The sequence below is a fragment of the Opisthocomus hoazin genome, chromosome 30 (genome assembly GCF_030867145.1).
Source record: "Opisthocomus hoazin isolate bOpiHoa1 chromosome 30, bOpiHoa1.hap1, whole genome shotgun sequence".
Classification (NCBI taxonomy): Eukaryota; Metazoa; Chordata; class Aves; order Opisthocomiformes; family Opisthocomidae; genus Opisthocomus; species Opisthocomus hoazin.
In genome coordinates, this window is record NC_134443.1 from 1,716,220 (window position 1) to 1,740,381 (window position 24,162).

At 62.0% G+C, this 24,162-nt stretch overlaps 3 protein-coding genes across 5 annotated transcripts; all 3 read left to right on the plus strand.

Moving 5' to 3' along the window:
- The first annotated feature begins 993 nt into the window (after nucleotides 1–993).
- On the plus strand, nucleotides 994–8,134 carry LOC104334724 (signaling lymphocytic activation molecule). Its single transcript, XM_075445244.1, has 7 exons — nucleotides 994–1,228; nucleotides 4,136–4,462; nucleotides 4,819–5,100; nucleotides 6,103–6,213; nucleotides 7,077–7,156; nucleotides 7,716–7,877; nucleotides 7,993–8,134. Exons 1-7 carry the CDS (start codon nucleotides 1,165–1,167, stop codon nucleotides 8,047–8,049), a joined length of 1,083 nt encoding a protein of 360 aa, XP_075301359.1. The 5' UTR covers nucleotides 994–1,164; the 3' UTR covers nucleotides 8,050–8,134.
- Nucleotides 8,135–10,314: 2,180 nt separating this feature from the next.
- On the plus strand, nucleotides 10,315–18,048 carry LOC142365038 (SLAM family member 7-like). 3 transcript variants are annotated; one of them, XM_075445440.1, is made up of 9 exons: nucleotides 10,315–10,455; nucleotides 12,508–12,801; nucleotides 12,908–13,168; nucleotides 13,343–13,369; nucleotides 14,080–14,175; nucleotides 14,368–14,412; nucleotides 15,984–16,036; nucleotides 16,403–16,501; nucleotides 16,734–18,048. In XM_075445440.1, the coding sequence occupies exons 1-9, from the start codon at nucleotides 10,407–10,409 to the stop codon at nucleotides 16,812–16,814; spliced, it is 1,005 nt and encodes a 334-aa protein (XP_075301555.1). In that variant the 5' UTR covers nucleotides 10,315–10,406; the 3' UTR covers nucleotides 16,815–18,048. The 3 variants fall into 3 exon arrangements, 2 of the variants coding, with proteins under 2 accessions (XP_075301555.1, XP_075301556.1); XR_012766380.1 differs by lacking the exon at nucleotides 16,734–18,048 and having other exon boundaries at nucleotides 14,631–16,036; nucleotides 16,403–16,447; XM_075445441.1 differs by lacking the exon at nucleotides 13,343–13,369.
- An 879-nt stretch (nucleotides 18,049–18,927) lies between these two features.
- LOC142365032 (uncharacterized) lies at nucleotides 18,928–22,786 on the plus strand. The gene is made up of 7 exons (XM_075445436.1): nucleotides 18,928–19,000; nucleotides 20,476–20,682; nucleotides 20,838–20,939; nucleotides 21,691–21,729; nucleotides 21,829–21,890; nucleotides 22,021–22,129; nucleotides 22,268–22,786. The coding sequence occupies exons 1-7, from the start codon at nucleotides 18,940–18,942 to the stop codon at nucleotides 22,783–22,785; spliced, it is 1,098 nt and encodes a 365-aa protein (XP_075301551.1). The 5' UTR covers nucleotides 18,928–18,939; the 3' UTR covers nucleotide 22,786.
- The last annotated feature ends 1,376 nt before the right edge of the window (nucleotides 22,787–24,162 follow it).

The following is a 24,162-nucleotide window of genomic DNA, read 5'->3' on the forward strand; positions in this document are numbered from 1 at the left end:
TTTAGTTTTCTTTTTTTTTTTCTCATTAGAAATAATTTACTGGCAACAAAGCCCGTGGACATCCGGGAGCCTGGCTCCACTGCAAAGCGGTGGGATGTGAGTTCACCCCTTTATTTCCTTGTGGCACTGTGTGTTAAAACAGCGGAGCAATTCCTGCTTCACGCTGTCGCCTCTGCCCTCCCCTGAAAACCCGAAAACGCAACGCAAACTTGGAGAAAGCAATAGGAAAAAACCTTTCTCCCATTCCGAAGCTGCGAGGGCTGAGAACCGATGGAGGTGAATAATTCATTCCACTAAAAACACGAAAACAACCAAGGTTTCCTTGTCCCTTTCCAGCAACGGAACATGTGAGCGGTGTTTTCCCCGCGCTCCCCATCCCCAGCTCTGCACTGAGCCCGGGGGGCTCTGGTCTCTGCTCCATCCCCACCCAAGGGTAGACCCCCAGGAGGGGGGACCCTCCCCAATCCCGAGCACCCGCTGTGGGGCTGGCGTTGAACAGGAGCAAACTGAAGTCCAGACCTTCTCCCTGAGCGCTCCGACGGAGAACAAGGACCAGGCTTTTCCTCGGTGACTTTGTGAAGACCGCCCATGCTCCTCCTTGCTGTAGACCCCATGCAGCCCAAAGCAGGGCTATGGGGTAATCCCAGAATCTTTGGGGCTTTCCTGCACAGGTGGGCATCGTGTCCGTGAGTGCCAATGCACGTCGGCTTTCCGGCCAAGCTTCGTGCTGGGTCCAGCCCCGCGGTGCTGGGATGGAGCGGCGGTGGTGGGGATGCTGCCAGGGCCACCCACCCCCGCTGCGGTAGCAGGGTTCAAAGGCTCTGTACAGCCCCGGGAAGCTCTTACGAAACGTGAAATGATTTTCTTGCTGGTCATTTCCTCTTCTTTTGGGGTCGGGTTAAGGACCCCTGCCAGGATGATGCAGTTCTGGTACAAACTATAAATGGATGTTCTGCTTCCTTCTGCAGATCTCTTGGGCTGTCTCCGGTGAAGCATTCAGCAGCAAGACTTGGTGCTTTGAATACTTTCCACTCAAGAAAAAAAAAAGAGTTATTCAGCCAAAAACAGGAAACCCAGGGCCCACAGCAGCCTCGCTGATTTGAGTACACCTGGTCTTATAATGAGCCCGGCAGCAGATACCGACTCCACTGCAGCAGAGGCTCCATGAACCGAGGCATGGGCTGCGGCGTCTGTCTCTGGCTGCTCCTCTCTCTCGGCCGCGTTTGGGGTACGTACGTTTTCCTCTCTGGGAAATGCTCGGTTCGGATCATTTGGGGATTTTTTTTTTTTTTTTTTTTTTTGTCAGAGACGAAGACCTTTAGAAATCGCGAGCTGTGGGCCGGGCGGACGGGCAGATTGAGTATAAATATTCATATAGAAGATAAATGGCTCGCAACTCCAAGCTGGATGTGTGGTGCATCTCTAATACGCTCCTACTAGTTAGGCTGAGGGAGGAGAGAGTAAAAGATGATGAACGAACAAAAGTGGTGATGGACAAAGTGCAGCTGCAACAGGGAAGCACTCTCCCGTGTGTTTTAATGGGGTATTAGCAGCACCGAGCAAATAATTTAGTACCAGAAGTGAACTGGGGTACTTGAGATGAAGATGCTTGGTGGACTGTATCACTGAGCATCTCGGATGAAGAGGTGCCAGTGGGCTGGGAGATGGTGTCCAAGCAATCAAATGTGTATGAGGTGAGTGGAAAAGGACTGGCAACGGGGCAGTGCCTGTTTTCTGGGTGCCCACAGAGCCCTGGCTGGCTGTGGATGTTGTCCTGGGGACAACGGTGTCCTGGGAGCATCGAAATCCCCACCAGATTACCCAGACCCCCTGGGCTCCTGGCTCCTCTCCTCCCAGCCCGCTGGCAGTTACGGGAGGATGCTGGAAGATGGGTTTCAGTGGCACTGAGCCTGTGCAAAAGCGCTCTGGTGTCTGGACCCCCAACTGGAGCCGAGAAGGGAGCTGTGACCCATCCTGACCCTCTCCTTGGTGCCAGCCTGGTGTCCGTTCCCCTTCCCGGGGGACACCGTGTGTCCCCGCAGCCCCCTGAGCCCTCTGCCACAGCGTCTGTGGAATTACCGGGTGTAAAACGAAAGTTTCGGCCAAGCAACCAGCGCCCTTGGCAGAGCTGGGGTTTCTCCTTGGCTCTACTGGCTCCCTGTTACTCGAATACCTGCCCTTAAAATCCCCCGGGGTTTTCTGCCTCGCCAGCACATCGAAAGTCCTGCGAGCCCGATACCTGGCGTGAGGGCTGCTCCGGAGATAGCCCTGCGCCGGCCCGAAGCGCTTGCCTTCCTCCAGCCCCTCCGTCTGGGCTTCGGCGCCGATGGTTTCAGACCTCTTCTCATCCCTCCTCCTGCAGCCTTGCTCCAGCCAAGTCGTCTTTCCCGCAAAGGAGATGCTCCTCGCCGGGGCCAAGGGATTTTTCTAATGTGATGTAAAAAGGGCTTTTCCATTTGGCAACTAATGAGGAGCTTAACCACTGCAAGTCAAAAGCACATGTTGCTGAGAAAATACAGCACCCGCCCGTGCGCTGGGCTTGACGATAAATGTCTCGGCAGAAAAACGGCCGAGGCACTCCCTGCGTCAGCCGGACCCTGGGATTTCTGAGGGATGGAGGCCGTGTCCACACGGCTGCTTTGGTGCTGGGGAGATGCAGTCCGCAGGCACAGCTCCAGCTGCTGTGTTTCTCGCCACGGAGTGTGGATAAAATAAGCGATGGCACCTGGGGAGAGAATTTGCTGTATGGTTTTTGCTGGAACCATGTGTGCGGCAGGAGAGGCAGATACTGGGCGTACGTGGGCCTCCTCAGACCTGTTCTGCTGGGGTAGCCCCCCCTTTTTTCTCTTCCCCTCTGGGGCAAAGCCTTGCCCCGATGGAAAGAAGTCAGTAGGAAATGTGGGGGTGACATGGTGGGGTCCCTTCCACGCTCCCGCTGCCGGTGGCTGGCAGCAGCGGTGAGCTGGCACCCCTCCCCACCCCGCTTCCTACAAAAACAAACTTGTTTGCCCGGGGACGGGGGCAAATATGAATCATTGCCTCGCAGCAGAAGACAGGAAAGGGCTGGGGGCAGAAGATCCTCCTGTGTCCTCTCCAGGAAATGCAGGGGGTTGAGATGCTTTGGGACGCGTGGGAGATGCTTGCACCCCTCTTCTTAAGAGCGCTTTTCCACGGCCACCAAGAAACAGACCTGGGACCACCTGGAGCGGGAGAAGGAAAACCTGGGATTTACCCCCGAACCCACCTCCAGGAGGCTGTGCCTCCTGGAATTTCTACAAGAAAACCTCCACCGAAGGTTTCTGAAGCTGAGGAGCTCGAGGGAGGTGGTGCCATGATGTGCACCCAACTGCAGGCTTTGGCCAAGGGCCACCAAGCATCACTTCTCTCTAGACTGCCTTGGTGTCACCGGGACTTCTCCAGGCTGGTCCCACCACTGCCAGCACCCTTCTCCCAGGATCAGCATCCCCACCGAAATGGGACCACAAGCGCCTTCCCCTGGTCTATGGAATGATGCTTCACCGTGCTGGCTGGCTGTCGTTGGGCCAACAGAAAGCCCAGAGCCTTAAATCAGGATTCGGCCATCTTGCACTGTGGTGCCCAACGTGGGAGAACGCTGAGGCTGATGCGAATGAAGACTCTTTCGCCTTGCTCTGGGTTAGGCGAGGGAGTGGAGCAAGAGCAAAGGAAGGCAACGCTTCGCCCCTCCAGCCTCTGATCCCAGCCCTTGACCTGCACCCTTCAGGGTGGGGGACGCGGGGCTGAGGGCTGGGGTCCCTCCTTTGGTTCTGGGGACAGTTCTGTGGGGTGGGCATGGGACAGAGCTCGCACCGAGGCCTGCTGTACAGTTTGGCTTCAGTTCCCACCCGCCGGCGATTACTAACGCAGGATGTGGTGGATAACACAGAGCTTGGACATGTGGTCAGATAATCTGTTTAATTGTTGGCTGATGTATCTCACGCAACCCAAGCCGCCCCTACTCTGTGGATTACGAGGGTGGGTCCAATGCCGTTGCCAGCCACTGCAGCTCTGTGGGCGTCTGCCCTGCTCTGGTGGAGCCAAGATGGGGAGGGGACGGTGCTCCAAGCCCCCTGTGCCTCCCTGCCTGCCTCAGCCCTTCTCTCTGTTCTCCTCCCAGGCATGGGCCGTGGGGCGAGGGAGACGGTGCTGGGCACCTTGGGGAAGGCGACGATATTGCGGATCCCCCCTAAGCTCCAGGACCTCACCCTGACCTTCAAGGTGGCTGTCTGGAAGCGGGACACGGAGGACCCACAGAAGAAGCTCATCCTGCTCAAGTACTCGGATGGCAACTACACCAACTACATGGAGGAACGGACTCGCTTCCAAAAGATGGACTTCTCCCTGGAGATCCTGAACACCAGCCGGGAGGACAGGCAGCTCTACGAGTACATCGTCACCAAGGGGTCGGAGGAGGAAGTCTGGCAGATACAGTTGGAGGTGTACGGTGAGACATGCTGCTTCGGGAGCACCGTGCTGGATGCTCCCAGACTCTTGCGGTGCTGGGAGCAGGTCTGGGAGGTGGGTGGTGGTCAACGGGGGTGGGAGATGCCCACCCTAATGTCAAGGTGCTGCAGTGAGTCCAGGACCCTCTTGCAGCCCCATCTAGGTATCCCCAGGAGCCTTTGGGTGTGTGTAGACCACGTCCCTCTTTAATGCTGTTTGCACAGGGTCCGGGGCCAGACCGGTTCCTCTCCATCTCCTGGGGACTTGGGAGAGGCCAGTAGGATTTCCCAGGCAGGAGCCAAGGTAACGTTCACCTCCTTCCCCAGACACAAACCTTTGTCCCCTCCCTCTCTCCAGAGCCGGTGTCCGATCCCAGCATCCAGATCCTCGGCTGGTCGCTGGCCAATGGCAGCTGCACCTTCACCCTCAACTGCACGGCCGAGAGAGGGGACAACGTCTCCTACAGCTGGGCCAGCTGGGACGCCAGCACCTCGGGGCTCTGCTCCCACAACGGCAGCGTCCTGCACGTCTCCTACTCCCCGCAGCACACGAGCATTGCCTGCGCCTGCACGGCCACCAACCCCGTCAGCAGCCACGTCGTCACCTTCAACTCCTCCGAGTGCAGCTACGAGCAAGGGGGTAAGTCCCCAGCTGCCAACCCGGCTCTCACCAGCCTCCCGGTCCTGCTCTTGCTTTGCAGGGGACTTTTTCACGCTGCTTTAGGCAGCCTCAAAGGAGCCTTTTGCGAGAAAAGCAGCCGCTGTGTCGCCTGCCCGGGGCTGCCCAGTCCTTCCCGTAAATGCCGGCTGCGGAGCTGCAGGTCCCACCGGCCGGCCCGGCCACCACCCTGCTGCTCGAGGCTCATTTCGAATGCAGGAGGCTCCTACGCTGGGCGGTTTGGGGAGGATAAAAGCCTCGGTGACAACTTCCCCTTCGGAGGCTTTCGGGGCAAATGTCACGCTCTCTCTCCCCGGGGTTTTCTAGCACTCCCTCGTGACGTGGGGGACTTTCACTGGGGCTGGGCAGTGCGGTGGCTGCCCCTTTCCCCGGGGACCCGGAGGTGCAGTCACACCTCTGCTGGGGCTCTCACAGTGACCTGTGCTGAGAAAACATCCCCGTGGGGAAAAAGGGTCGGGACTCTCGCTTCGGAAAGAGAGATGCTGAAAGGAGATGCTCCAGGAGGGGTTTGGGCTTGTTTCTCACCCCCTTGCCCCAAACCCCCTTGCAGGGTGGGACACCCCTGCACGGTGTCACTGTCAGTGGTCCGGGTGCTGGGAGCCCGGCTGGCTCTGTCCGAAGGCTCTCTTCTCACGCACCCGCGACGCAAGGGCGTTGTACGAGGGGGCTGCCTCCCCGCACGCCTCCAGAAAGCCACCTGAGATGTTTTTAGGGCTTTATCTGGCCCTGATCTGGCCCCCAGCAGGGTTTTTTGCTGACTGTTGCAGTCTGGAGGCGATTAGAGAGAGCTCTGCTCGAGAGAAGCGTTTCCTGCCCCTTGTTTCCTGTTCTACCGACATCATCAGCCCAAAATTAGGTGACGAGATGAAGAAAGATCTTAGCAGCCCATTCTGCTCAACTCCGCGTGACCCTGGGCCCCAGGGCCGGTGGCTGACCCCCTCCCCTCTCTGCCCCCCACCCCAGGCAGCACCGGGCTGAGGACGGAGCATCTCGTGCTGGTGGTGGTCGTGCCCATTGCTGCTGTCCTGGTGCTCACCGGGGTCTTCGTGGCCACCCATTTGGCCATGCCCATTGGTGAGTGTCATGAGGAAGGGGTGCCAGGGTGCTTGGGGGTCTGCGGGTGGAGTGACCCTTGCGGGGGGACAGAAGCTGCCCCCAGCTGACCCCAGTGAATGGACCAAGGGGCTGATCCCTGTGGGCACCTGACTTTGTGAGTACACTGGCCCTTGGCAGGAGCAAAATGCGTTTCTCTTGAAGCACCGAGTAAAAGGCAGGAAGGAAACCAGCTTCAAAGTAAAAAAGAAACAGAAGAGAAACGTGCCTGCACGTGACCTCCAACGCTTTGCCCAGATCGCTGAGATCGTCTTGCACCGTCTCACGGGGAACGAAATGATCCCAGCCCAAATTAGAGAGAGCATCACCTCCCCCGGTGCCTCAGCCAGGCTGTGCCCCCCCTTCCCGTTCCAGGTGTAGTGACAAATCTGCAAAGGTGGCCTGTAGTGGCCAGAGACCCTCCGACCCCGGCCGGGCAGCTGCGGCAATAGGGATGCAGCCAGCGGGCACCGTGCTGGGGACGGATCCAGCACGGGCTCACGAGCAGGATGTGGCTTGCGAAGTGCCAGGGGTCCCCTCAGGTCCCTGCAAGCGACAGGACGAGAGGCAACGGCCTCAAGTTGCGTCAGGGGAGGTTCAGATTGGATATCGGGAAAAAGTTCTTTCCTGAAAGCGTGGTCAGGCCTTGGACCAGGCTGCCCAGGGCAGTGGGGGAGTCCCCATCTCTGGAGGGGATCAAAAAACACGTAGACGTGGCACTAGGGGACGTGGTTTTGTAAGCTTGGTTTAGGGTTGACAGTTGGGCTTGATGATCTTGGAGGTCTTTTCCAGCCTGGATGATTCCATGATTCTGTGACTCGGTGAATCGCTTTGTTCCCCCGCAGCCGGCCGGGAGCAGCAGCCTTCGCCGCTCGCCGAGGACAGCGCGGTGCACACCATCTACTCCCAAGTGCAGCGGGTGGAGGTGAGCCACAACCAGCACGGCCTCGGTGCCGGGGGGAAAATGGTGCTTTGGCAACGGAAACGCTCCTTCAGTGCCGGGACCCCCAGCGCGGCTGCAGGACCTTGCCAGGGTCGCTTGGGCAGGGGTCTCAGATGGTGGCAGCCTGGCTTTGGGCAGCAGCACCCAAAGCCCCGGGTCGTTGCTGGGTGCCTCCTCGGCACCCGTTGTGATGGGCTTTGGCCCCACACCATGGGGGGGTCAACACAGCCCCGCGGCTGGCAAGGGGGAGGGTGGAATTGTGGCTGGGGGGTGACTGGGGTGGCCGTGGGGTCCCCGGGATCCCCCATCCCTGCGGTCCCAGGGATCAGACTGGTTTGGGAATCACTGGGAATAAGGTTGGGTCCTGCAGCTTCCCCTGCATCCCAGGGTGGCTCTGGGGACAGACTGAGGTTTTCCCCCCCACCCCAAGTCCTGCTCGGCGCAAAGTGGGGGAGGGTACGGCGGGTCCGTGTCGGGTGGAGGGAGGGAGGGGCCCCTGCGGCGAGCTGCCTGCTGCGCTCATCCTTCACCCTCCCCGCAGAAAGGGCCCCCCACCACCGAGCACCCCTCCTGCACCACCATCTACGCTGCAGCCACCGGCTTGCCCCCGGACACGGCCCTGGCCCCCGGCAGAGCCCTGCGCCCCCCACGCAGCCCCCCGACAGAGCCGCCCGCCCCACAGAGCCACCCATCCCTCTCGCAGGTAAGCATGGCTGCCCCCTCCCCAGTCCTCGCCCCAGCTGGGCATCGGGGCACCCCACGGCTCCCGCAGCTCGGGCACCTCGCCGACCCCTTTGCTTCCCTGCTTCGTGCCGCAGAACCCCGACAAGGAGCCCATGACGGTTTATGCCAGCGTGATGATGCCCATGGCCTGAGCCTCTCCAGGCAGCGGGCAGCAGCCCAGCCCGGCCTCCGCCTCTGCTCGCCGGGCACCGGCATCGGCGTTCCCGGCTGGAGAAAACCCCACTTGTCCCTGGAGAACCGGGACAAAACCCTCCGGCACGCGCCGACCTCTGTCACAGCCGAGCTGGGGCTGCAACAACGGCCGCGGCGGTGAGGGACGGTGGAGCAAAGAGCGGGGCTGAAGCAAGGCAAGAAATCTCCCGGGGCTGCGGCGAAGGGCGGCCGGCGAGACGCTGCGGCGCTGGGAGACGGTGGAGGGGCTCTGGATACGACCCTGCAGCCGGGCACGAGCGAGGGAAAGAGAATCGACGCCTCGGAGGGGAAGAGTCAGCCTAGCAGCACCGAGAAGCGTGACCGGAGCAGGTTTGCAGCCCAACCTCATCCCTGCCCCGGGGGTTTTCACCCCACGGCCTCATCCTTCGGCCCCGACTTCGCTAGAGGGAGCCCCCGGCGCGTGGCAGCTGGTGACACCCGTGACGCACGGGGACGCGGGTTCAGCGGCAGCAGGGGAGGAGGGGGAGGGAATCAGAAGTGATTCTCGTTATGGTTTTTTTTTTTTCTCGACCTCTGCTCCGCAACCGGTTACAAAACGCCTGGGTTTTGGCCCAAGGGGTGAGGAGAATTCTGCAATCCCCTCGGTGCTGAGCCTCGTGACCGGGGAAGCAGCCGCGTCCCACCACGCTTTTCCATCCCCATCCTTTTCCACTGACGACTACGGGAACAAGCCGGGACCTTCCGGGAGGACGATTCAAAGCTGAACTTCTGGCTCAGAGCAGGGACGCAGCCCGCGACCCCGCCATCCCCCTGCCCGCAGCATCTCCCACCTTCCCCGCAGAAACACACGGCGTGGGGATGCTGGAGGTGCTCTGGAGGAGGGACCAGGGCTGTAAAATCTTTCCACGCCCCCCCTCCCCGCCTCAGCTATTTTATAATCCCACCGTGACTCGGCTCGACCAGCAGGTCTGATCTCATGTGCTGCTGCTAAGGGAAAGGAAAATAAATTTATAGTGAAGCCTTTTGGAAAGGTTTGCTGGAGGAGTGTGTCAGGGGCTGGATCAGGCTTTGGGGGGGGAAGAGAAATCGGTGTTTCTACACCTCCCGAGCTTCCTCCTTTCGTTGCTACAGAAAAATCAGCTGAGCTTCTTCCCTGGAAAAGTCTGCCCGCAGAGAAACCACTTCCCCCAGGAGCATGGGCAGGGCCAGGTCGTGGAGCCGCGCGAGGCCGTGCTTGCCCTTGTGCCTCCAAGAGCGCAAAAGCCCCAAACTCTGGGTGTTTGGGGCAGGATGGAGCCCGGGGCTCCCCGTGTCGGTCCTGGCAGAACGACGGGGCACGCTGTGATGTCCAGACACCGCAGCCGGCCCCACGGCTGCGAGGGGACCTCAGATGCTCCACGTGGGGAAGAGCTCAAGCTAAAATGCAACCCTTGCCATTGCAGGGGAGCGATGAGCCGCGATGCTGCAGACCCCCCCGGCTCCCAGGCGACGGTCGGAGGAGGCAGAGGCGGTGACGGGGTGGCTCGTCCCCCCGGGTGGGTCTGTGCCCCTCCTCTCCCCCCACAGCCAGGGTGTTGTGAAAGAGAGGAGATGTTTTCAGGGCTTCGGCGACGTTGGTGCTTTGGTGTTGAGCAACGCCGCCGGTCGCTGTGCTAATGTGTCCCGTCACGCGTCCCCCCGCGGCACAGCGGCCCCCCGCTCCCTTGCCAGGGTAGAGAAACCGGGGCTATTTTAAAACCCAACATCCCCAGCTGGTTCAGTGCTCTTCCTCCACCTGAATTTCGGTATGATGCCGGCGTCGGGCTACTTCCCACAATAATCTGAATTAGGGAAGCGGCCGCTTCTTTGAACTTGCCATTTGGCTGTCCCGTCTGGGGGGGCATGGAGTCTGGGGGGATGGATAGCTTGGATCTCAGCATCCCTTACCAAGGATGCCCTGCTGACATCGGTCCATGGGCACCGGGATGCTCTTGGTGACTCCCCTCCCTCGGGGCTGGTTCCCACAGTGAAGCAGGGATATTTGTCACACAAGGCCACGATGACGCTCTTCGTCCCAGCCGCCACGCTTGTCTTTGCTTGGAAATGGAGTTTTTCAGCTCGAGTTTTCACTCGGCGTACGCCATGGGATTCTTCCTCCTCATCACACCCCTTCCGGCACCAGGGCTGATGTCACCGCCTGAGGGCCTGTGATCGTACCAGCCGCTGGATGAAGCCGGTGGTGTTATCCCCACCCATCCTTCTGCGCAAGGGTGCACGCGCTTGCGTCTTCCTCTTGCCACCACAAGCTGTAGTAGATGCTGGGTGCGGAGAGCCCCTCTCCGTGTGCCGCGGGTCGATGGACGCCTTGGGGTGCCTGTCCTTGGCCCTCCTCCTCCACCAAGCAAGTAAGTGCAAGATGCTCGTTTTTCCCTCCTTGGTGGAAGGGAAGGAGCCCATGGGGGGCTCGGGGTGGCTGTGGGGGCTCTCGGGAGAGCGGGGACAGGGCTGGCACATGCAGGACCAGCAGCTCCAGGTGCAGATGCAGCTCTACAGGCATGAAGTTTATTCCAAAGAGGTTGGGCAAACAAGGGTGAAAGATGGCCAGCACAACCCAGTGCTGGCCCTCAGCACGGTCCCCCTCTGCTAACGAGTGACTGCGTCAGGTCTCAGCTCTGCCCAGCTGCTGCCAGATGTGCACCGGCCACCAAATTGCCTTTCTGCTCCGCATTCAGAGTCCGTTCCCGGTGTGTTCTGAATTTTCTGTGCTTTTGTGGTTTTGTTGTGGGGTATTTGGGGCTGTTTGAACCAGGAGACGCTTTCTGCCTGTTTTCAGGCGAGGAGAAAGGGGCAGAGACGGTGGCTTTACCCCGGCCCCTTCCCCGCATCCTCGCGGAGATTATGCTGCCTTATCTGCTGTTCAGCAGAACTTCCTTCTTCAAGTTTATCTCCCCAACCAGTTTTTCCTTCCCTGCAGCCAGAGAAGCCTCCTCTCAACGTCCTGGAGGCATCCCCGTGGGCTTGGATAGGGGGGACCAGAACTGCAGAGCCCCAGGGAGAGGTGACAGCCTCGGGGTCCGGCTGCCCGGCTGAGCCGGGATCAATGCCCTGTCCAGGAACTGGGGAGAAAATCTCCGTCCCCAGCCCAGAGTGGGCAGCATTGATTCTTAAAATCAGAGGTAGCCAAAACGAGATGGAAGTGTCTTCCTCCTGCTCAGAAGAGGGCAGAAGCAGCTGCACAGAAGGGGAAAAAGTTACCCAATTTCTTGCTTGCTTGCGTAGGTGAGCTTGGCCTTTTGGCTTGGAGATCAAAGGGAACCTGCCCCGCTTTTCTGAGCCATCGCAAACTCCTTGCAGTTTGATTTTCCACCTCAGGGCTCTGTCCCTTGCACCCACTTTGCACGTGGGAAGCAGCGTGGGTGTCCGGTAGCTGCAGGGGAACCTGGTGCCGCTTGCTTCACGAGCACTTGGGGGATGCGGCAGCACAGGTTCTCCTGAGAGACCTCAGAGGCAATTAGTTCATTTAAAATAAAAAGGAATCCCCTAATTCCTGCGATCGCCACTGCTCTCCGCATCCAGTGCTGGTGATCTGGTGTGCATGCCCGTCCCCGGGGCTGCCCCAGAGGGTCTGGACCACCCGGCGCTGTGCGCTGGCAGCCCAGAAGCCAACCGTGCCCTGGGCTGCATCCCCAGCAGCGTGGGCATGGGGTGAGGGGGGGATTCTGAGACCCCCCCCCGGGAGCCCTGCGTCCAGCTCTGGAGCCTCCAGCACAGGACAGAGCTGGAGCTGCGGGATCGGGGCCGGAGGAGGCCCCAGCTATGATCTGAGGGCTGGGACCCCTCTGCTGGGAGGAGAGGCTGGGAGAGCTGGGGCTGGGCAGCCTGGGGAGGAGAAGGCTGCGGGGAGACCTCAGAGCAGCTGCCAGTGCTTAGAAGAAAGATGGCGACAGACTTTCTAGTAGGGTCTGTAGTGATAAGACAAGGCGTAATGGTTTTAAATTGAAAGAAGGGAGATTCAGACTAGATGTAAGGAAGGAATTTCCTGTGCTGAGGGTGGGGGGATGATGGCACTGGTTGCCCAGAGGGGTGGGAGATGCCCCATCTCTGGAGACACGCAAGGACTAGTTGGTTGGGGGTCTGAGCGACCTGGTCTGGTTGAAGATGTCCCTGCTCGCTGCAGGGGGGGTCAGACTGGGTGGCCTTTAAAGGTCCCTTCCAACCCAGACCGTTCCGTGATTCCACACCTTTGCCTGCAGCTGAACAGAGGTGCTGTGGGTGCCATCGCGGGGGGCTCCGGCCCCTGCAGATCAGCCATCACACTAGGTGCTCGCAGTGGGACAAGGCATTTTTTGGCCAAGGACCTTCCCCGAGCCATCCTGCCTTCTCCCCCAGCCAGCCCCCGAGCTCGCTGCGCATCCTCTCCCTGGGCACGCAGCCTTCAGCCGGGCTTCTCTTCCCAGTGTGCGCCGGCGACGGGAAAGAGGTGACCAGTGCCGTGGGCCGGTCCGTCACCTTCCACCTCCGGAGCCCAGGGGGAAACGCCGCTGCCTGGAGCTTTCGCGACGAGATCATAGCGACCGTGAAGTTCGGCAGTCCTCCCGAAGCCGTGTTTTTCGACGACAGCTACAAGTCGCGCTTGGCCTTCCCCGAGAACGGCAACGCGCTCACCATCGTCCAGCTGAGGGTGGGCGATGCCGGCACCTACACCGCAAAGGTCGCAGGGGTGAAAATCACCTTCACCTTACACGTCTACAGTAAGTGCCTTGTGGTGTTGGTGGGTTGGTTGTTTTTTTTTTTTTTTTAATGCTTTGTGCTAAATGAGGGGTGAGGGGTTTCCTGACAGCCCCTCGCTTCCCACAGCGGAGCTGACGGCGCCGACGGTGACCTGCGCAGCGCGGAACTGCTCGGCCGACAGCTGCCGCTACACCCTGCACTGCGACGCCTCGGGCTCCGGCTCCGGCAACGTCTCCTACAGCTGGAGCACGGGGAGGAAGCTGCTGAGCGAGGGCCCCGAGCTGCTGGTGGAGGAGTCATCACCGGATGAGCCACCGCTCACGTGCGAGGCGCGGAACCCCGTCAGCAGCAGCAACGCCACCGTCTCGCCCGCAGCCCTCTGCGCAGGTAACGGCCACGGAGAGCTGCGCGGGTGGGGTGGTGGGGATGGGCTGTGCCCTGCTCCCAGTGGCTCCAGTTCCCCCCCCCCTGAGCTGTGCAAAGAGAGAAACGGGGACCCCGGGCAGAAGCACTCACCTCTCTCCCTGTTCTCTCCCCTCGCCGCGCCGCCCGTGCTGCCAGAAAACACAATCCACTCTCCCGCCGTCGGTGAGCTCCTGAACCCCCCGTCCGTGTCTGGCCTTGCTCTTTAGTCTCTGAGTGTGTCCGAGCCAGCTCACAGCGTCCGGCCGCCCTGGACCCCCGCGTCTGGGGAGGGGGGAGATGGGGAGCCTGATGCCGCACCGTCCGTCCCCTCCCAAAGCAGCGCGCGGGAGATAGCCGGGCTTTCTGGGCAGTGCTCTTCGCATCCGTGCGCCGTCTCTGTCAGCTGGGGAATCTGGGGAGGGGAGGTGGGCTCCGCATTTCTAGCTTTTCTCCCCCAAAAAAGTCCCGGCTTGGGGTTGGGAGCGTCAAATCCATTCACGCAGCGGAGAGGCAGAGCCGAGGATGGGCTGGAGGTGGGAGCGTGGCTCCGTGTACGCCCACTGCCCCCAGCCCATTGGGGTTTCTGTCCCCCCCGATGCCACCCATGAGGTCCCTGAAGGGCAAAGGGACATCGGTGGGGGCAGCAGTGGCCATGGAGGGGCTGGGGCGGGGGTCTCCCAGCCGCTGCTCTGTCTGCCAAGCCGCTCGTCCTCGTGCAGCGTGTCGTCTCCTCTCCGTGTTGGACAGTCTTCTCGTGAGACGAGGGTCCCTGCGAAGCACGGAAGGGCTCAGCGGGGTGTCGAAGCTGAGATGTCCCCTTCCCCCCCGCTCTGATGCTGGGAGGAGGCAGATATGCCTTAGCATGTTGTTACCAGACCTTCTTCTCTTTCAAGGCTCCAGCAGGCAGGCTGGAATCGTGGCCGCTTCGGTGATCGGAGCCGGAGTGCTCGTAGCAGTGATTATTTTCGCGATCTACTCCAAGTCCAGAGGTGAGCCGCTTCCCCCGCGGGCAACCACCCCTGCAGACCTGGCGAGCAGGAGGTGGGACCCGGGAGGGGGGACACAGCCAGCCCCGGTGCCCTGGGAACGCGAGGGGCTGCGGCAGCCGGAGCTGAGGATGCCGCTCGGGGTTCCCTTCGGTTCCCGCTGCTGACGGGAGCTCCGCGTCGCTTCTCCCCCAGGCTGGAGGATCTTCTGCCTGCCTGCAGCCGAGGCTGTGAACACAGGTAGGACTCTGGGGCTCCCTCTTTTTCCTGGTGGGAAGAGCCTGGTCACGTTTGAGATCGGGAGGGAAATCATCCACCACCACGGCTTGGTACTGGAGCGTACGCCGGCTCACGGGACCCCGACGTCTCCCTGCACCCCCCCCTCGCAAGCACGGAGGCGAGGGGAAGGGATCGATCCCCGGCGACGTCACGGTGGCTGAAGCCGTGCTCTCCCACAGTCTTTTGCTGGAAAACCTCGTGCCAGCTCACCAAGAAGTAGCCGGGAGATCACCAACGAAAGAGGGATTTTGAGAAAAGAGCAGAGCTGGCAAGGGACAACTGCGGGGGCAGAGACGAGCAAGGAGGGATCGTGTGCCCCAAGGGCAGAAACAACCCCTCTGCAGCTCCACATACAGCTCGAGCCATCGCTGCCTGCCATCGCTGCCTGCCATCGCTGCCTGCCATCGCTGCCTGCCATCGCTGCCTGCTTTCCCTGGCTCTCGGGGATCCGGGGCTCCTGGGAGCGGTGGAGCAGCACGACGGCGGCCGCAGGGACGCCCTTGGCATCGCTTCGGGATCGGCTCTGCTAGATTCAGGGGTTCAGGGTGAGAATCCAGCCGGGAAACCCGATGGAAGAAGCGACCGCTGGACCAGTTCCCGTCCCCTCTCCCTGACATTCAGGGTGGTTTTGTGCTGGGCCGGGCCGTGCCCATCGCTGCTGCAACTGAGCCAAAGCCCAGCAGAGATCTCGCTGACTTATTTTTGACTTGCGTATTTTGTTGTTTCCGTAAGCTGAAATAAAGCTGACGTGAATGGGGGAGTTCCTGCCTCGTGTTTTACATTTCTGTGTGCCCGAGCGGGACGTCCGGGCGCACCCAGGACCACGGGCTCGTCCCAGCCGATGATTTGGATCCAGCTCTTCCGTCGGGAACCAAGGGCAAAACGCCTCCCCGAAGCGCTCCTCTCTGCACGGCTGTTCTTCTGCGGGGCTGGCAGCAGCAACCCAAAGGAGACGCACTGAAATTTGGACCAAAAATTGGGATTCTGAAGGAATTCAGTCCTCTCTCCCACCTCTGTTCGATGAGCCAAAGAATGAGCGGCCGCTAACGCTTGCTACCATGGTGGCACCGTATGAAGGAGACACAAATGCCTCTCGCCCTCCGAAAGCAGATGTGGATCTTGTATTTAACCAAAAAAAGCTGCTTTTCGCTCGCAAGTCCCCTCAACTGCTGCTCTTTGAGCTGAAGCAAGCACCACCCGCTCCCGCAATGGCCGGGGCAGGAGGGGCGGTGGGATGAGAAGCGATGCTCACCTCGACCCGGCCCCGCAGCAAACACCTCCAGCAGCTCCGAGGGGCTGCCGAGTGCAGCAGGCTGGGTTTACGCCCAAGCCCAGCACCCTTGAAGCCCGGATTCCCCCCAGCCCTCCGGGTTTATGCCCAAGCCCAGCACCCTTGAAGCCCGGATTCCCCCCAGCCCTCGTTGAGGAGCATCCCGGCGGCACTCGGGTGGTGCCAGGGGATCCACCGCGGCCCCTTCCCGGCCGTGGCAGCCTCCTCCCGTGTTGACCCTCTGCTTGTTTTCTCCTTGCAGGGGCTGACGCAGACTACACGACGGTGTACGCCGAAGTCGGCCCTTCCGAGCAGGTGAGGCTCGTTCTCGTCCTCCAGGTACGGGGCTGGACGGGGCTGCGCAGCCGGGGGGTCCCTGCACGGGACGGGGATGGCCTGAGGGCCACGTGATGGGCATGGGGAGGAAGGACGGCAGCCGGACAGCCCCGGGGTTTGTCTGTTAGATCCTCGGGGGAAGTGGAAGGGGGACGTGCCAGCGCTGGGGCTTGCCGAGGAGCAGCCAGCGCGGCCACCTGCCTGCACTTCCCGGTGCATCACCAGGGCTCTGACCCCAGCCCCACCAAACTGGGCTTCCTTGGCTCCCCCGGGCTTTGAGATCCCTTTGCCAGCTCCGAGCCCTCCAAACACTTTTTAAAACCTTTTCCTCCGATGCACTTGCAGAGTTTCTCGAACGCCCAGCGAGGTGACCCAAAAAGGACACCAACCTCCGGTGTGGAGACCTCCAAAACCATCTATTCCACCATCCAGGCTACGGCCCAGGTGAGTTGGTGCTCCTGGCCCCGAAGGGGCCCCAGAGCCAAGCAGGGAGATGGGCAAGACCCCCAGGTGAGAGATGGAACCCCTGGAGCAAGGCGCTCGGACAGAGGGGTCTTCACTGGGCTTTCTTGGGGTCCAGACCTCCAAGCCAAGCCTGCGGGTCCGCTCTTCCTTGCCAAGGGAGGGGTCGGCTCCCACCAGCCCAAGCAAAGCTTTTGTCCCTTTGCAATTGCAGATGGCTGCTGAGAAGATGGGCGAGGGCACGCCGGGCTGCTGGGAGCTGGATGAGAAAAGCCCCTACTTGTCGGTCAGCTAGCCAGCCCCCGCGGCACAGCCACGGCGCGGCTCGGTGCGCCCGCGAGCCGGCTCGGAGCGCGGTGCTCCTCTCCACCCAGCCCCAGCCCGCGGGGCTGCACCATCCTCCCTTCCCTCCCCATCGCCGCTGCCTCCGGTTCGCCCGGCGGTAGCGGTCCCCGGCCATCGGCGCGAGGATGGAAGCGCTCTGCAAGCGCCGGCTCGTCCGGCACGGGAGCTCTGCCCCTGTTTTGGCAGCCACGTTGGGCTCCTTCCTCTGCCCAGACCAAGGGACTTGGACCAAAACTGGGGTTGCAAACCCAGCCCTCCCCGTGCAAGGACGCGAGCTGATGCTCTCGGATTCGCCCTGCAGCACCTCGCGGTGCAGAACCTCGGGACAAGAGGATGGGAAAACTTGAGGAGGCTCTTAAAGCCCTGTTTAACTTTTTTTTCTTTTTGCTGTACTTTCAAACTGGGCAAATACTTCGGCTGCTTCGTCTGGGTGCTAAACTAAGAGAAAGTGAAAATAATACCGGTGGTAGAAAGCAGAATAAGGAAAGGCAGCTGCCTTCGCCCAGATGCACGCACCCAGGCTGCTGCGGTTGTGGTGCCGGCTGGTTCCCAAGAGCTCGCTGCTCCCTGGGACCCGCCAAACCTCGCAGCACCCCGCTCCGCCTTGCTTCGTGCCGTGACGGAGCTGCTTGCGGTCCTCTGCGATGCCGCGCGGCCGTGCCGGGGTGCTGTGGCAGGAGGCGGGCCGGGCTCGGGGGAAAACAGGGCAAGGACGGTGGCTGGTGCCATCCTGCTCCACTGCTTTGATGTGTTCCTGCGTGGGGTTTGGTTCTTGGATGAAATATTTGTACGTGAAGCGCCGTGGCTGGGGCGTTAGGCGGCTTCCCAGCAGAGCTTTGGGATGGAGAGCGGCTCTCCGATGCGGCAGCGGCTGCATCCCGCCGGGCTGCGTGTCCGTGTGTCCCCCCCTCCCCGAGCAGGGACTCACAGGGCCCATCCCCACCCTCCCCGCTCCCCAGACCCACCCAGAGCCGGCGGCTGAGCAGAACGCAGGGGAAGGCATCAATTTTCCGGCGCTGCTGGACAGACAGACGCTGCCCGCGCTGGGAAGCCTCTTCCCGTGCGCGCTGCTCTTTGTCTTTGTGCAGAGAGTAAATTATTCAGTGACGAAACTGGAGATGACTTTGAAGTGCCTGGCACAGGAGAGCCCTCTAGGAGCTATTGGAATAAAAATGCAAGAGGCATCTGAGCTCAGTTCCTGTCTGCATATGATTTTGGGTGAAACCAGGCCGTTATTGACGAGCCCGTGGAGTAATTTGTTTATTCTCTGAATTTTCACAGTATGTGACCGGCTTGGTTTTGAGTTAATGCCAGAATCCCAGCATGGGGGGGTTGGCAGGGCCCTCTGGGGATCCCCCAGCCCAACCCCCTGCCCAAGCAGGGTCACCCAGAGCAGGGGGCACAGCACCGCGGCCAGGGGGGCTGGAATATCTCCAGAGAAGGAGACTCCACAGCCTCCCTGGGCAGCCTGGGCCAGGGCTCCGTCACCCTCAGAGGGAAGAAATTCTTCCTCGGGTTCAGCTGGAGCTTCCTCTGCTCCAGTTTGTGCCCGTTGCCCCTTGTCCTGTCACTGGGCACCACTGGAAAGAGTTTGGCCCTGTCCTCCTGACACCCACTCTTGAGATATTTATTTTTATATATACATATAGTTCCTCAAATATATATATAGAGAGAGAGTGTTTATATATATATATAGTTCCTCAAATTTGTGCTGACCAACTAAAAATCTCTACCTCAGTGGGCCAGGCATTTCGCCAAGGGATTCACCCGTGTGGCACCAGCTCTGTCCTCAGCACTCCAACCCCGAGCCTGGACAGAGCGGTGGTGGCACCAGGGGCTGGCCCGGAGGGAGCCGGCGTGGTGCTGGGGCATCACCTCCACCCTCGCCCACGCTACCGGGGCTCCAGCCCTTACCCCAGAAATGACCTCCCCGGGGGGACGGTTTCTGGCCATTAATCACCCGATTTCAGCGCCCACACCTCGAGCTGGCAGGAAGCCGTTGCTGGGGCAGAAAGGGGAAGGAAGACGTCGCAAGAGGGGGAGCGGCGGCGGGGGGCTCGGCGGGGCAGAGCAGGATGGAGCCCAGAGGCGTCGGGACGGGCTGGCTCTGCGTCGCGGTGCTCTGCGCCGGAGCTGGTGAGTGGGGCTGGGGGGGGGTTGCGGCGTGGGGTCCGGAGGGTCCCCCCGACCCGTGGGGCTGGAGGGAGGAGGAGGAAGGGGTGATGTGAAGGCAGCGGGTGCACCACCACGATGCCTTCCCGGGGGAGCCTTTGCAGGAGGGTGGGATGCTCGTTCGTGGCGGGGCAAGGCTCAGGCCGCCTGCTTTATTGCTTGGCTCGCGTCTGGCTCGTGTGTTGGGCTCTCCTGGGCCCTCCCGTGCCTCAAAACTGCACCCTGGGCTCCCCTGCCCCCACCCAGCCCTTAGCTGGCCAAGCAATGGGGTCGCTCGCTGCCCACCCAGCCCCTGTCGCACCCGGGAGCGTAGCCCTGTGGGGTGCTTTGCTCGGGGACCCCGTTCCGCACCGCAGAGCGCTGGTCCGTGCCGGCCCCGCTGCCGGTTGCCCAACCTCCGGCAGCTCCACGGGGCCGCGTCAGCGTGACGGCACCCGGCAGCGTGGGGCCATGCTCGACTCCCAGCCAGCCCTCGGCTTGGTCTCCCCAGCATCCACCGCGGCACCCACCTCCCGAGGCCGGAGGGGAGAAGGTTTGCCTTTTTTTGGCTCCATCCTTGCCTTTCACAGAATCCCAGCATGGTCAGGGTTGGCAGGGCCCTCTGGGGGTCCCCCAGCCCAACCCCCTGCCCAAGCAGGGTCACCCAGAGCAGCGGGCACAGCACCGCGGCCAGGGGGGTTGGAATATCTCCAGAGAAGGAGACTCCACAGCCTCCCTGGGCAGCCTGGGCCAGGGCTCCGTCACCCTCAGAGGGAAGAAGTTCTTCCTTGGGTTCAGCTGGAGCTTCCTCTGCTCCAGTTTGTGCCCGTTGCCCCTTGTCCTGTCGCTGGGCACCACTGGAAAGAGCCTGGCCCTGGCCTCCTGACCCCCACCCTGCAGATATTGAGAGGCATTTCTAAGGTCCCCTCGCAGCCTTCTCTTCTCCAGGCTGAACAAGCCCAGCTCCCTCAGCCTCTCCTCATAGCAGAGATGCTCCAGTCCCCTCCTCATCCTCGCAGCCCTCCGCTGGACTCTCTCCAGTAGCTCCTCATCTTTCTTGAACTGGGGAGCCCAGCACTGGACCCAGCACTGCAGATGGGGCCTTCCCAGGGCAGAGCAGAGGGGGAGGAGAACCTCCCTCGCCCTGCTGCCCACACTCCTCCTCATGCACCCTAGGATCCATTGCCCTTCTGGGCACCCAGGGCACGCTGCTGGCTCATGGTCACCCTGTCGTCCCCCAGCACTCCCAGTCACTCTCCGCAGAGCTGCTCCCAGCAGGTCCCCCCCAGCCTGTGCTGGTGCCTGGGGTCGTTTCCCTGCGCTGCGGTGCAGGCTGAGCCCCCGCTGCGGGGCCATGGTGGGGTCGGCGCAGCCCCCAGCCCTGCAGCTCCGTTCCTGATCCTTGGGGGCTGTTCTGGTTTGGGGAGGTGTTGACTTGACTCAAGGACCCTTGTTCCCAGCTCTTGACCTCAAAGGAGAGGAGCCAGGACATCCAAGCACCACGCAGCGTGACGACGTCCTGGAGCCAACGGGTGACCCCACCACGAGCATCGTGGATGTGGAGGAGCTGACGACGTGGCCAACGGCCACCCCAACCCCTCTGTGGTCCGGGGACCCCCCCACCACCCCTGTGCCGATACAAGCGGGTGCTGCAGGGAACAAAACCCGTGAGTTCCATGGAGAAAGGCAGAGACGTGGCTCGGGAATGTGCCACCATCCTTGGACGGTCCTGTACCCCCCAGGGACCCCCCCAGTGCCTGCCACCACCCCCCCCAGCCACCTCTGCAGGCAGCATGCCCACATCTCTTATCTCTTCCCACAGAAAACACATCGGCTGTTCCAGTTAGGTACTGGGCCCCGGTTATTTTTGTGGTGGTTGCTCTGGTCGTGCTCTTCTTCACCTACCGGCGTACCAGGGGGGAAGGTGAGCTCCCCGCCGCGGCACCGGCACCTCCCGCCCCGCTCAGCCGCGCTGGGGGGCAGGAAGGGGTGACAGCCACCTCGCAGCCCACATCCTCAGCGCGGCGAGAGGTGCCGCAGAAAGTCGGTTATTCCGGGGTGGCTCCGTGGGAGGGGGGTCTGGCTTCGTGCCGGGAGGGGGCCAGGAGCAGGCGGTCCCCAGAAACCCCTTTGGCCACGGCTCAGCTGCACGGGGAGGGCTCCCCATTGCTCAGGTCTGGCTTTAAAAGTCCAGAAGTTGAACCCATAACTCCCTTTTCTGCTCAATTTTGCATCACTCGGTGCCAGCTCTGCCCTTCCCCCCCACCCCCACCCCGAGGCTTCTCCTCTGCTTTAACACAACCCTCCAGCTCGGGGATTTTTCTCCTCCTGCGAAGCAAACCCCAAAGCTCGCCAGCTCATCCCCCACCTTGCCAGGAGGGTCTTGCTGGGCTTTGCGCAAAGCCCATTTTCCGTCTGAACCCGAGGAAGAACTTCTTCCCTCTGAGGGTGACGGAGCCCTGGCCCAGGCTGCCCAGGGAGGCTGTGGAGTCTCCTTCTCTGGAGATATTCCAGCCCCGCCTGGACAAGGTCCTGTGCAGCCTGCTCTGGGTGACCCTGCTTCGGCAGGGGGGCTGGACTAGACGACCCACAGAGGTCCCTTCCAACCCCTACTATTCTGTGATTCTGTGATTTGGCCCCGCTCTTGTAACACCCGGGTGTCCCCCGGCCCGCAGGGACCCAGGACCAAGCCGCCTCCGCCAGCAGCTCTTCAGGTGAGACGCGGCCGGCGCGAGCCCGGCGAGGCCGCTCGCTCTCCCATGGCGGTGCCGGTCTCAGCGCCGCGAGTCACATCCCGGCTGGTTGCGTTGCAGATTTGGGAGCCCTGGACCATGTCCCCAGCCGTGACACCACCCCCATCATCCCCGCTCCCCAGGTGAGCCCTGCGTGGCTTTGGGCAAGCCCGTGCCTCAGTTTCCCCATCCACCGCAGCCGCGGGGTGCAGCGGAGGCGGGTGATGAGGATGCTCAGCGCAGCTCCTCATGCAGCCACAGCCTCTCTTGCAGGAGCAGAGGAAGGAGCTGGAGAAGCCCCCACCCCCAGAGCACACCGAGACCACCGAGACCACCTTCTGCGAGCCGGACCCCCCCCCCGCCTCAGCTGCTGCCGCCCCAGGTATTTCACCCCAACACCCTGAGCCCCGGTGCTTGGGGTGGGGGGGGTGGGGGGGCTGCCAGCTGAGCCCCAGCCCACGTGGGTCCCTGGGAGGGTTTGTAGCCCCCCCCCTCAGCACCTCATTTTGCTTCTCCCCAGCCCGACACCCCCACAGCCATCGGTGGTCCCCGCTGCTCCGGGGAGCCCGGTGCCGACTGAGGGCTCCTGAGGGGAGCCCAGGGGCTTCCAGACCCCCCCCAGAGAGCACGAGGCCACCCGAGGCACAGCGTGGGGACCGAGCCAGGACGATGTGCCCGGCCGGGGCCCACGCAGCAGGGGGGGCCCACCTCGACCCTTCCTATGGGTGCTCGAGCGCGTGCCCCAATCCCGGTGGAAAGCGGGGACCTGCGTGGGACGTGGCCACGCGTGTGCCATGGGTGAGGACAGGGGCTCGAGGTGGCTATGGCGGGCACAGCCGAGCCAATAAAGCAGGATTTCACCCCAGAACCCCCGGGCTTTCTCTCCTGGGGGGGCAGCCCCCCATGCCCAGCCCAGCCATCACTTTTTCCCCGCGTCGCGGAACGGAGCAGAGGCGGAGGGCAGCCGGCCCACGGCGAAGGAGTTTCTTGTGCTGCTCAGTTACTCACGGAGGGGAAAAGAAAACCACACAGGACTGAAATAACAACCCCCCCCGTCCCCCCTTCCCCCCCCCCCCCAACCCCACCAGCTCAACTCATCACAGGGCAAAGATGGGGTGAGGGCTGGAAATAAGCACATACACACCCCCCCCTCCCCCCCAGGGTACCATTCTGTGAGAGAAACAAGAATTTCCCCAGGGAAATGAGGAGCTGGGGGTGGGCCCTGACCCCCAGCATGGCTGGGCAGGGGGGGGGTTAACATCCCCCCCCGGCTCCTTCATGCCTGCACTGCATGTCCCTGCTGCAGTCGCACAGCCCTGCCTCAGTTTCCCCTCGCTCTGCTCCCCCCACCCACACCAAACACCCTCCCGCGAGGTGCGCAGAGCCAAGCGCAGCGCGGGGGAGGGGGGGCATGGGGGGGGGCTCGGAGCTGAGATGGGGGGGGGAGAAAAGGTGCAAAAGCCAAAGGAAACGCCGATGCTGGGTCTCGGTGAATCAGCGTTGCTGTTGCTGCGGCGGGGGTGGGGGGGGGGGGGGCCACCACAAGCTGGGGGGGTGCAGGTGGGTTCTGGGGGGCGGGGGGGGAGGGGGGGGGGGGTGCAGGTGCCAACACATCCGTCCCTTCGGCTGTCGCAGCGAGGTGACCGCAGGCAGCAGCCCAGGGACAGCAGCTCCGCAGCCCCCCCCCTGCCCCGGGAGCTGTGCATGGGGGGGGGGGGGGGGGGGGGGGGGGGTACACGTGCTCCCCCAGCGCAGGGGTTGGGGTTTGCCCCCCCCCAGGCAGGGTTTGGGCACTGCTCCATCTCCACCCAGGTCAGGCAGAGCAGCTCCTGCTGCCCTCTGCTCACCCTGAGCCCTTCACCCTCATCAATCCCACATCCTTGGGCCCCCCCCAAACCTTGGCCCCCATAAATTCCAAACCCTTGGCCCCATCAGCTCCATGCCCTTTGTCCCACAGACCCCAAATCCTTGGCCCCACAAACTGCAAACCCCTTGGTCCTCCAGACCCCAAACCCTTGGACCCCTAAACCCTGAATACTTGGCCCCCAGAAACCCCAAACCCTTGGTGCCCACAAACCCCAAGCCCTTGGCTCCTCCAACCCCAAACCCTTGGCCCCTCAAACCCCAAGTCCTTGGCCCCTATAAATTCCAAGCCCTTGGACCCTCAAACCCCAACTCCTTGGCCCCCATAAACTCCAGAGCCCTTGGTTCCTCCGACTCGACTCAAACCCTTGGCCCCTCAAACCACAAGCCCTTGGCCCCCATAAACTCCAAGCCCTTGGCTCCTCAAACCCACAAAACCTTGTCCCCATAAACCCAAACTCCTTGGCCCTACAAAGCCCCAAACCTTTGGCCCCTCAAGCCCCAAGTTTTTTGACCCCTCAAACCCCAAGACCTTAGACCCCCTAAATCCCA

Bases quoted from the DNA above. Each gene is read 5' to 3' on its own strand.
- LOC104334724 (XM_075445244.1), top strand. From the start codon at position 1,165: ATGAACCGAGGCATGGGCTGCGGCGTCTGTCTCTGGCTGCTCCTCTCT. The intron at 1,229-4,135 runs GTACGTACGTTT...TTCTCCTCCCAG, and splicing joins CTCTCTCGGCCGCGTTTGGG to GCATGGGCCGTGGGGCGAGG. The intron at 7,157-7,715 runs GTGAGCCACAAC...CCCTCCCCGCAG, and splicing joins CCCAAGTGCAGCGGGTGGAG to AAAGGGCCCCCCACCACCGA.
- LOC142365032 (XM_075445436.1), top strand. From the start codon at position 18,940: ATGGAGCCCAGAGGCGTCGGGACGGGCTGGCTCTGCGTCGCGGTGCTC. The intron at 20,940-21,690 runs GTGAGCTCCCCG...CCCGGCCCGCAG, and splicing joins CCGGCGTACCAGGGGGGAAG to GGACCCAGGACCAAGCCGCC. The intron at 21,891-22,020 runs GTGAGCCCTGCG...CCTCTCTTGCAG, and splicing joins CCATCATCCCCGCTCCCCAG to GAGCAGAGGAAGGAGCTGGA.
- LOC142365038 (XM_075445440.1), top strand. From the start codon at position 10,407: ATGGACGCCTTGGGGTGCCTGTCCTTGGCCCTCCTCCTCCACCAAGCA. The intron at 12,802-12,907 runs GTAAGTGCCTTG...CGCTTCCCACAG, and splicing joins CTTCACCTTACACGTCTACA to CGGAGCTGACGGCGCCGACG. The intron at 16,037-16,402 runs GTGAGGCTCGTT...ATGCACTTGCAG, and splicing joins AAGTCGGCCCTTCCGAGCAG to AGTTTCTCGAACGCCCAGCG.